General features: G+C 25.2%; 1 protein-coding gene across 1 annotated transcript; it reads right to left on the bottom strand.

Moving 5' to 3' along the window:
* Positions 1–3,908: 3,908 nt before the first annotated feature.
* LOC110622391 (homeobox-leucine zipper protein HOX11) lies at positions 3,909–6,024 on the bottom strand. The gene is made up of 4 exons (XM_021766876.2): positions 5,413–6,024; positions 4,873–5,192; positions 4,699–4,778; positions 3,909–4,575 (listed from the first exon to the last, which is right to left on the bottom strand). The coding sequence occupies exons 1-4, from the start codon at positions 5,714–5,716 to the stop codon at positions 4,212–4,214; spliced, it is 1,068 nt and encodes a 355-aa protein (XP_021622568.1). The 5' UTR covers positions 5,717–6,024; the 3' UTR covers positions 3,909–4,211.
* Between the last annotated feature and the right edge of the window lie 6,549 nt (positions 6,025–12,573).

The raw sequence follows: 12,573 nt of genomic DNA, 5'->3' as shown, positions 1-12,573 counted from the left end.
CAAAAAAGTTGTGAGAGGAAGTTTAGAAGTCAATAGAGAGGGCACAATTTCAGAAGCCATACTTTTCTCAGGCATTTCAGCAAGCAGCTCATGTGCAAACTTGTAACCTCGTTTCGTTTGCATGGGTTCCCCCTTCAACCCCACTAATAGGCCAGCCCAAATTTCATTGCAGTGAGAAAATTATTACATTTGGAGAAAGTGATATTTATTTTCATAAAAAAAATATTTAATTGCATTTAAGAATTTAAAATTACATAAAAAAAAAAGGATAGGATAAATGCTTTTATTTTATTTAAAGCATTGTTTATTATATATTCACAAAATTTTACCGTTATTTACTCTTTATTTTCCAACTTTTAATCTGTACAATTTGCCTTGCCAAAAATTTAATGCTTTTATTATTTTGTAAAAAATAACTTATATGTGAAAACTATTTACTTAAAAATATATCTTACTATTTTATTATAATAATAAAATATAAATAAAATCTATTTATAGAAACTTCATATTTTCAAAATTTAAAAATTACTTCATTTTATTTTTAACAGAAAAATATTTTTTAATTACTAATTTATTTTTTAAAACAAACAAAATGTAAGGTTTTATTTATTTTACAGAAAAATATTTTTTTTCTTTTTTCTGATTTCTGGAACGTTTTAAATAGATTATCAAAAAATATTTTATTGATCTATGAAAAATTTTAGTTTTGAGGATCTGAAATTTAACAAAACTCACATAGTAATTTTTTTATTAAATTTTTAATAATAAATTAGTTCTTAAATTTAATTTTTTATAACAAAATGGTTATTCCATAAAAAACGGTACCGTTTTTCATTTAGTATTAGTTGCGTATTGATTAAAAGTTAAATATTTTTAAATGGTCAAAGTACCCTCTAAAATATTTTTATAAGTGATTTATTTTTTAAATAAAAAATTATTTTATTTATTATTTTAATAATGAAAAAATTAGGAGGTTATTATTTTAATTTTTAAAGATGGACGAACTTATGGTTTTATCCATTATTATTATTTATTTATTATCATACTACATAATATTCATTTTTAAAATATAAAAATCAATATTATGTAAGAATAAAAATTAAATGTTAAAATTAATAATTTTAATTTTTTTAAAAAATTATTTTTTATATTTAATTAAAAATTAAAAGTTAATTTTTATATTTATAAATTATAGTTAGAGTATTGATTTAATTTTTATATTTATAAATTATAGTTAGAGTATTGATGTATATAAGTATAAAAATTTTTATACTTAATTAAAAATTAAAACTTAATTTTTATATTTGATATCCTTCTAAATTGATTTTTATAAATATAAAAATTTAATTTCTATATTTTAAAAATTAAGAACAAATTATTATCTTCATGCAAAAAAAATATGTCATCTTTATATCTCTCTGTTTCTTTGTCCTCTCCCAATCTCTGTTAATGTAATCAGGAAACCAAATTTAGGGAAGATTTCTTTTTTTTTTTTCAAACATGAAGAAAGTGAATACCTAAAACCCATCTGAATCTTTCTTCGCTCTTTTCTTCTTGACAGGCTAAACCTTTACTTCTCAATATTTTTTTAATAAAATTTCAATTCCATAAATAATAGCAAGATTCAGTGGCATTCAAATTCGAATTAGGTATGCAATTAGTTGGTTCTATTTGAACTCGAACTAAATGGCATTAACCGAATTAATTTTCTATGTAATAAATTATCCTAATTAATTTTCTAAAAATTTTTAAATTGTAATTGATGAAAAAAGGTAAGAATTTAAAATTGGATGTCATTGATACAAGTACAGAATAAGAGCTAGACCTAGAAGCTTTGCAGATGAAAGTGGGTAATTGCTTTAGTTTAGCCTGCAATCAAACCAATAACGTCCAATAGATTTTTGTTGTGTGGTTGTGGCCCAGTTTCAAGTTTCAGGATTGGGAGGCCCATCAACTTTCTCACCTTTTCTTGTGAAAAACACCCAAGGATTCTGAACTTGAAGGATTGTGTTGTAAGAATTTTAATTTAATTTTATAAATATTTATTTATGTTATAAATTAAAAATTTTCAAAATTCAAAGTATTGAAGGGTCTGCATCAATCTGCTTTGTGTTTTTTTTTAATCAGAAATAAGGAATCCATCAAAAAACTGGGAACCATACAATCTTTGGGCAACATAGTCTGCAATATCAAGCTTACGTTATCTTTGTATATATTTTATTCATTGGGTTGCAGCATATTTTGTTCTTGTTTTTTGTCCATTGACTAGATAGATGTGATGATTGATGGTGGGACCACTTTTACTATTTACAGTCTCTGGTCCCATAAAAATAATCATTTTTAATTTGGTCCCCATTTTGCAATACAGGAACTTTGAAAGTTGAATCCATCAACCTAATCAAAAAGCCATCCTAATATATATCTCCGATTTAATAATATTATAATAAATATTAAAATTAATAAAAAATTAATAATATTATAATAAATATTAAAATAATAAAAACTAATTTTCTATTTTCCTATTACGTTAGAAAAGTTGAATTTCTTATGAGAAGTCATAGGCTTCCTATCAATTCGATCCGTTTAATTGGCGACAGATTTAATTAGAGATAAAATTACGTATTAATAATATTTTACGTTGTGAATTTTAATGAATTTTAGTAAATTTTGAATTTATTTTTTATATAAAAATTTAACTAAATAATAAATTTTAATGAATTTTGAGTTTATCTCTCATATAAAAATTCGGTTGATTCATCTAGAGAAGATATAATGGAGAGTAGGGGCGAGCAATATTCGGTTCAAATCAAAAAAATTAATTGAATTGAATTGATTTAAAATTTTAGTTTAATTTTTTATACATTTCGGTTCGATTTAATTTTTAATTTCAGAAATTTTGGTTATTTCGATTTTAATCAGAAAAAAAATCGAATCAAACCGATTAGTGATAATTATATATTTTTTATTATATTAAAATTAAAATATTTTAATTAAATTTTAAAATATTAAAAATAAAGTGTAAAAAATAAAAAAAATTATTAAAAATTGAAACCGATCAAACCGAATCAAATCAAACCGAATTAGACCGGTTTGGTTCGATTCAATTTCTGACTAAAATCAGTTCGGTTCGATTTTCATAAACACTAAAATTTCGGTTTTTGATTTATTCGGTTCGATTCGATATTGAACCGAACCGACCGAATGACATGGAGAGTATTGGATCAATGTGAATTCAATTCTTGTGTTCTTTTTAGGTAAAGTAGATGGAAAAGAGAAAATTATTAGAAATTAATAATTGGGTTGGTAAAGGAACTGTGTTGTATTATGAAAGCAATCATGATAAGAAGAGAACAAATATTTTCATGAAATTTAAAATAATTTTTTGGACTAATTTTTATTTAGCAAAAAATATTAATTTCATCAATATATAGGATCCTTTGCTATAATAATAAGAAGATAGAAGTCAGTAGGCATGCATCAAGATTTGGGAAGACAACAAAAATTTTCAGAAGTTGTAATAAGTAGGCAATTTAGACAGACATGGAACCTAGAAAATGACTGCTCAAACATCATAGGATGTCATGTGAATTGGTTGCTACACAATCATTTTAGCTGCAGCTTCATCAGATTGAGACAAATCACATAAATCAACCTACACCATTTCTTTTTTCTTTCAGCCAAAGCTGCATGGTTATGGCTAAATCATTCTTTTAATTAATTTCCAGCTAATTTCCCTTGCGTAAATTACTTAATTTTTTCTATTTTTCATCATGGTGGTTAACAACTCCAACTTCTAATTTCTATTATTATGTTGTTGGATATTTTTAGTCAAGAAAGCTTAAATCCTAAATATGTAATTTTCTTAATTTCACAAAAATAATTAAATTTGATTTATTTGCAAAAAATAATTTATAAAAGAAAATCTTCAAACTATATTCTTTGTATATAAAACTAATTAATTACATAGTTCCACAAAATTGAGATTTTTCTATCAAAATCTCATCTAATGCAATCCCTCGTCATCAGTCAACAGAACACATCAATCACTCTTCAACTGCTTCCTCCCCATTCAATATAAATAAAAATTAAAAAAGAAATTAATTCCTTCAAGCTTCACCCCAAATATTTACATAAGGATGGAGTTCTGCTTTTCTTTGTTTTCCATCTTTTTTTTTATCTTTTCTAGTTACTAATTACACATTGGCCATGAGTCATGAAGCAGCCTGGTGAGCTTGAGCTTGAGCGAAAGGGTATAATCTAGGCTTATTAGCTAGTGATAATGGTGTAGAATTTTTGTTGCTAGTGGTGGTAGTCAGAGGGATGGTAACGGTGGCGGCTACGGTGGCCACTGGGTTTTTCTTGTTGTCATTGGTGGTGGCGGAGGAGGTAGCCACGCGCTCGCAAGAAGGGCACATGGTGAGAGTAGTAGCTGGAAGTTGCATGTAAAAAGGTTGGGAAGTTTTCAAAGCTCTTAATTCTTGCAATTCCTTCTGCAACCTTCTGTTCTCTTCTGTCAGTGTCTCACAGCATCTCTTTAAATACTCACAATCCACCTCCGTCTGCTTCAACTTTGTCCTATTTAAATTCAAAAAACAACAAAAACACAATTTAATAAAAAATAAAAAATGGGTTATCAAAAAATCACCCAAAAAAAAAGAATATTCATGTCCCAAGAAAAGGCAGGCAGCTTGTGCATACCTAGCTCTTCTGTTCTGAAACCAAACTTCCACTTGGCGAGGACGAAGATTCAATTGCTTTGCTAAAGCAAGCTTTTGTTTCTGCACATTTTGAGCTCACTTCATTGCTATAGAACTTATACGCAAGCAAGCAAATTTTTTTCTAAGTGACCAAAAATGGATGAAAAAGACTTACAGGATTGAGGGTATTGTGTTCTTTGAAGCTTTCTTCCAGGAAAGCTGATTGTTCCTTAGAAAGTCTGAGTTTCTTCCGAGTCAAACCGTTCTCTTCATCATCACTTGCTCTTGAACTCGCTCTCTCGGCTTCAATAGCTTCCATATCTCTTTTATTGCATCTACCACCTACGCTGCTCCTAATCCCGAAATCCATCTGAAACGACGACATAGCACTGTTGGGAGATGACAGCGCCGCCCCTTCTTCTGCCTCCTCCGCTGATAGCCGGTTTACATCGAACCCCCTACCGGATCCATCTGTGGAACCCCGTTCAGACGCCACTGTAACGTCAAGAAACAACAAGAACCCACAAGCTAATTAATAAGCCAAACATGCAATACCCAGATCTTAAAATTGCGTGAAAATCAAAAGAAAAAAAAGGGGCTTGCTTTCTGAGAAAAATGAGAAAGAGAAACTGAAAAGCTGTTAAAGTTTTCATTGCTCTTTCTTTTGGATTCTTAGAAAACAAACAGAATGATAAACCCAAAAAGGACAACATACGGTTATCTGAGAGCCATGGAAAGGGAATCTGAGGAGGGGGCTGTCTACGGGGAACCGGAGAGAAAGGTAAAAGATCAAGCTGAACAGGAAGATGATCTGATGAGACTCTTATGTCAGCAGCAGCAGCAGCAGCCTCAGCTTGAAGGGTAGAATCAACTACTTTATCATGGGATCTTGGTGTTGCAGTGAATCCAGTTCCTAATCCCATGCAAAACCCTAGATCTTTAGTTGATAGTTTAGGGTTTTGGTCAAGAAACTTGAAGGGCTTGGAGGTATCTTCACCTAGGCTCAAAGCAAGCTCCATCCTCCAGATAAGAGAAGAGAAGAAAGAGGACCACACAGAGAAACAAGCAAAGGGGGAAAAACCTGAGAGGCTTAAAAATGGCAACCCCTATCAAATCTATACATCCATATATATATATATAGAGAGAGAGAGAGAGAAGGGATCAGAGAAACACGAATAATACTAAGAGATGGCGAACACTTGATTTTCTGATGGGTTTTGGTAATAAAGATTGACCGACAAATCCAGGTTGACAAACACACGTGAATCTATATTAATATACACAACGGTCCGCACGAGACTGAGAGAAAGAGAGTGATTTCCCTCTGCAATCCAATCTCAATCTGCCCTCCCACACCATTTCCTTACTCTTACAATTTCCGAATATACTAGTTCAATAATTTAAATTCGAATAGAATAAACCTATTAAAAGGATAATATATCTATATTTAGAATTTTAATTGAAAATCAAGATCGGATCGATATTATCTCATTTTATTTTTTGGGAGTGACTTTTTAAATACTCTATTAATATAATAGAATTTGATTTATAATTTATTATTATTTTTTAATAAAGAATCACTTGTTTTCTTACCTGTAAAAAATTAGTATCTCAAAATTTATAACTGTCTCTCTTAATAACACCATTTCTAAAGATAGAAGGTAAGTTGTCTTCCTAAAAATATAGTTGGAAATGAATCTTATAATTTCAGTTACAATTTAATGAGTAGAATAAATTATTTTTATATAGATTAAGATCTTAATTATAATTAAAAAAAATCAAAAATAGATAGAAACTAAATTCAATTTCAAAATTAATTTACTGAGTAAAATCATAAATATATATATATATTTTTTTTTGAAATGGGAATTAGAGTTTTGAAGAATAGAGAATAGAGAATAGACCTTCGTATCTTTCATATTTATTCAGATGCATTTATTATCAAATTAAATTTGTGATTATAGATATATCAGTGTATGATTTCTAAATCAATATTTTTTAAAAAATTTCACTATTAAAATGTTCTTTTGAAATTATTTTTTCAATCATAAAAGAAAAAAGAAAAAGCTAAGATGGGAATTGATGTGAGAATGTTGTTGTTAATTAATGGGATTATTATTACATGCCAATCATTCAAATTATTGTGTTCTCACCAAACAAGAGGTGGTAAAGGGTCCATATCATAATAATAATAATAATAATAACTCATAATCCAAGGGATGCTATTTGACTTTTTATTATAATTATTTATTTTAAAAATATATTATTTAATGGTCATGATCATCAAAATAAGGATGATTATGGTAGGCATGATTACTAAACACAATAATACATGTGGGCAATGAAACACTGTCGTTTTTGTTTGTTTTCAAACGATAATTAAACAAAGAAAATTATTGATTAAAAAAATTAAAATTTATTAATAAATCCAATCAAGCAGAAATCTTTCCCGGTTCCCAAGTTTTTATAATACTAAATCGCTCAAGTGAAATGACTAATAACTAATGGGACACAGTACAGTAGCTTTAGAACGCTGACTCAGCAACTGAACAGTATACTTTGACCAGACAAAGGTCCAACGTGGCATCAAACCATTGGATAATAAGGTGATAATTATCTTTTAAAGGAGCAAAGCGTGATGGGTGAACAGAGGAACACCTTGGGAAGATAGAGATTAGCAAGAAATTTGACCAGGCTCCCCTGCCCCATTTTTTTTATTTTTTTAAAGTAAAATAAAATATAATATAATTATAAAAATAATATAAAATATGAAGTAAAGTGTGTGTTTAAGTCAGCAGACAAAGAGACCAAGCTTTTACTTCTCCAAGAAAGTTTCTTGTTTAATCTTCCATTCAATGGGGAGCCAACCCCCTAACCAAACTTCTCTTTTATGTTTTTTGAGCAGTTAAACTAGCCAGGCTTTTCTTCGGTAAAAAAAAAAAACTAGCCAGACTTTAATCATAAGACCCACTATTTTGTTAATGAATTTTAATTCATTAATATTAAAAATATAAATAAAATTATATAATTTTAAATTTAATTTTTATTTAATACTATTAATTTGAAATAAATCTATTAGCGGTATAATAGATAACAAATAATTAAAATAAAGAAATTACTTATAAATAATGAAAAAAGTGAAAAGGAAAGGGTAAAAATTAAGCACGATAATTATTTAATTTAAATTGAAATAATTTATTAAATTTAATTAATTTAAATTTTAATTTAATTTTATATTTTATTTTATTCAGTTTAATTTTAATAAAAAATTTAATAAATAAAAATTTTATTTTTTAAATAAAAAATAAAAAAAAAATAGAAACAAAAGAGAAATAACAGAGAATGAATTAGGATTGTAAACGAATTAAATTGTTCGTGAGTTATTTGAAATTTATTTTAATAAAATTTGATCAGTTTTAATTTAATCTCTAAATGAGTCAAATTTAAACTTAAATTTTAGATTCACTTAGTAAATGAGATAAGTTTAAGTTCTATAATATTCGACTCGTTAAATCTCATGAGTTTAATTTATTTTTAAATAAAAAATTTATTAGAAGAGTTGCCAATAGATTTTTAAACAGTTTTATTAAGTAAATTGATATATTCTTCATATATTTTTATGAGTTAAATTAAAATTTTTTAAAAATTATTTTTATATAATTTAAAATTTTTATATACATAAATTGTTAAAATTTAAAAATTTATTTTTATAAATATAGTAGTGAATATATATATATTTATTTATTTAATTAAAATTATTTAATTTTAAATTAAAATTTCTCTATAAATAAATTAAATTATTTGATATTAAATTTAGTAAAAATTTTAACTCGTTTAAATTTATTTGTTAAATAATTTAAATTTAAATTTATTAATATTAAATTTAAATTTAAATTTAAAATAAATAAAATTTCAATTGATTTTGAAGTTAAAATTTGACTCATCGATTTATTTATATGAAAAATGAATAATAAAAAAAAGTGGGTCCCATGGGAAGCGCGTGGGGTAGGTATTTGAGTAATTACAGAAGATAGAAATTAAGAAGAAGAAAAAGGGGGGAAAGAGGTCAGAAAAGTCATGCGTTTGGGATACTTGCAATAATTGAAGTCATGCAGGCTTTAATTATATCATTTTTGTTTCACAGATTTTACGTTTTACCTCTCAATTATTTATTATTATTGGGTGGGCCCATCTCTCTTTTCCTCATTCTATTTTATAAATGCCACGCCACCTTTTTCTTTTATTTTTATTTTCATTTTCGTAACTACGCTGTGCTATGCTCAATGCTGAGCTTCATGATAGCCATCAGAATATTACCTTTTCAAATTTGTCCATGGAAGAAGTAGAGGATAAATGACTTAACCAAAACAAAACATAGTGAAAACTTAAAGAATCAATCATTTGAAGCGAAGATTATGCAGACATATTGGGAACACATATCTTAAGTTAGATAGAGATGTGTCCTTAGTCTCCCTGAATGGGGCCATAATCTAGGGAAGGCTGTAATAATTTATTTCGTAATTATTAATTTTATTCATATATTTAATTGGTTAATTAATCACTTGATAACACAGGTAATTAGCTAGTCAATGTTGGTTATAATGAAGGGAAAAAGAAAACTTGGCCTTAACAAGCAAGTCAAGGTTTTAAGTCTGAATTGGCAGTAATGAGAGTAATTTCACAGGAATCTTATTCTTTTGAATGTGGCACGTGAGCTTTTATTTTATTTTATTCCTTTATTTTTTAGTATAATTATTTATATTTCAATTATGTTCTAACCAAATCATCCATTTTGGGTAAAGTGTTCTAAGCAAATGTTTTCTCTATTATATTATATTCAAATTAAAAAATTTAATTAAATTGAATTAATTTAAAAATTCAATTTAATTTTTTATTATTTTGATTTAATTTAATTTTAATTAAAAAAATTAAAAAAAATTAAACTGATATGATTAGTGACAGTAACATATTATTTTTAATAGTGATAATCGTCGGACTTCTTTCGCAATTCTTTCGCAAGGGGACGAGGCCTGACCTGAAGAAAGATACAGACTCAAAACCCATTAAGCCACACACAGGTAGATCGGTACAATATCGCGTGATCCAGTCCTATGATAAGAGGTGGACCGAATTGACTACGTGCGCAAATCTATCCATGAAAAGTCTAGTACGGTGATGTGATAGAAGGTAAGGGAAGCAAATTCAGCCACTTCGTAGTCCTACTAGCATGCGTGCCGGAAAAAAATTAAATAGCCGCTGGCGTGGAGAAGTATTTTGATGCGTCTGTACGCACGGGTCTAAGTAATAGAAACAAGTGATATTGTAGCAGAAAAACAGTTAGATATTATTAGCATACAAAAGAAAAATAAATAAAAGGAAAGGAACGAGATCTCCCCTGACCAAGTTTACACACACCGTAAATTTTATTTTCTGAATCTCTAAACATCAAATAGTATAGAGAAATTAAATTATAATAAAAATTAAAATATTTTAATTAAATTTTAGAATACTATGCAAAAAATAAAAAGTTTATTAAAAAGTTCAATCCATCAAATCAAATTGAATTAGACTGGTTTCATTCAATTCAAATTTTGCCTAAAATCAATTCAATTTTTACAAATACTAAAATTTTAATTTTTGATTTATTCAATTTATTTTAATTTTAAACTAAATTAACTAAAAAATATGGATGCATTAATTAAAGCGTTTATAGAGCAAAGAATAATAAATTTATTTTGATAGTTGATTTTATAGTACTCCAAATTTACTAAGTAATTTCTCCACAATGAATAATATTAAAATTGATTATTAATAATAAATACTAATATGTGATGCCACAATATCTTCAAATAACTTTTATCATATATAAAAATCATTTAATTTTTAAAAAAATATTTTTATAAATTAATTACTTATTTGAAATTAACTAAATAGTCTGATTGGTATTGAGTTCTTAAAAGAAAAAGCAATTTAAATGCTATAGAGAAATATAATTTTACAAAAATTGTTTTTTTACTGTTTATAATTATTTTTAAAAAATTATTTTTTATCTAATCAAGGACCAATTTCAGACATTCGATTTGATTTATGAATTAAATTCAACCATACGGTTCAATAGCTTGTTACAGCTTTAATTTCAATTTTAATTAAATTTAAATTTTAAATGGTCAATATAATTTTAATTAAAAAATAAAAATAAAAATTTAAATAAAACTAAATAAAAAGTAAAGGAATAATATAAATATTAAATATTATTTAATCAATAATTGAATAAATAAATTGTATAAAATGTGCTTTTTTATAATGTAAAAAATAATATTATATAGTATAAAAAATAAAATAATATTATATTTAAATAAAAATAATAATTTTTATAAATAAAAAATTTCGAACTTAATCATTTTGATGATTTAACTTGCATATGTATTAATTTAAGAAATAATTTTTTATAAAAAATTAAAATTAAATGAAATTATCGATTTAAATAAATTAATTTCAGTATGATTTCAATTTTAATTTAATAACCGGAGAAATGGAGGCCATGAACATGCCCTTGATTTAAGACTCTAAGTTGATTTAGAAATCGAAAGCGATTGATGGCTCTGATTCTAATTTGAACCCATCGTTTTAGAAGTGGAAGAAAGAAAAAAGAATGGAAGAAGAAAGGAGAAAAGAAAAAGGAAAAAAAAGACAAAGAAAAGAAGTAGAATTAAAAGAGAAAACAATAACAATGATGTTAAGGGCATAGAAAAGTAGCAAAATGATAATAATAAAAAAAATAATTGTGAAAAAATTATTAGCTTTTAATTTTGTTGTAATTATAGTTTATATATTTTTAAATTAAATTAAATTAAAATTTTAAAATTAATTTAAATTTATATAATTATTATTTATATCATCAAAAATTAATGAAGTTATTATGTTACTCTTCATGTTGATATTATATTATTATGTCACGTTAACAAAATTTAAAATTAATTATTAAAAAAATTATATATTTTATTTTTATTATAATTTAATAGTATATTTTTATTTTTTATAAATGAAACTTTCTTCTTTTAATATTTGATAAGTATAGAAATTTATAAAATTATTATTTTTTATTATTAAATATTAAAAATTATTATTCATATTATTATTTAATTTTTTATTTTGATTAATAATTTTATAAAAACAATTTGTTTTACTTTTATTTTGATACAACGACTTTTTTTAAATCTGTGAAATATGCTTATTGTGTAATATGCTTATAACATTACTTTTAAAATTATGGTTAGGAAAATAATTTTATTAAATATATTAGTTATAAAATATTGAAAATTATTTTAAAATAATATTTAATATGATTATTTTAAAAATAATAAAATAAAATTTTAAATTATTCTTTTAATTTTCAAGCATAATATTAATATTTTTTTAAATTATACAAATATTTAGGATAAATTTTAAAAAATTTAATAATATATATATTAAGTATTTGATTCTCTAATTGACTATGTTAAATATTAAAAAAATATATAAATATTTAAAATTATAGATTCCAATTTTCATTTTTTTAAAAAATATTAATAAAATAAATAATTGTTAAAAAATATAATATTTAATTTTATTACAATTTTATTCTAAAATTTTAAATTACTATTAATTTTACTATAAAATATACGGATTAACATGCTAATGCAGCGGATGAGATGATAATTTAATTAATTTTAAATGATATAAATAATAATAAAATACGATTAAAATAATTTTAAAGGGTTAAAATTTAATTAACAAAAATAACAAAATACAGCTATTAACGCTTAAAAAAATGCCAAATTTTTACAAATGATTGCTGCTGTGGAGATTGTCTCCTTTGCACACTGCACTATCCCCC

Source organism: Manihot esculenta, chromosome 9 (genome assembly GCF_001659605.2).
Source record: "Manihot esculenta cultivar AM560-2 chromosome 9, M.esculenta_v8, whole genome shotgun sequence".
Taxonomy (NCBI): domain Eukaryota; kingdom Viridiplantae; phylum Streptophyta; class Magnoliopsida; order Malpighiales; family Euphorbiaceae; genus Manihot; species Manihot esculenta.
Note: the sequence above shows the minus strand (reverse complement) of the source record. Positions and strands in the feature narration are given on the sequence as shown.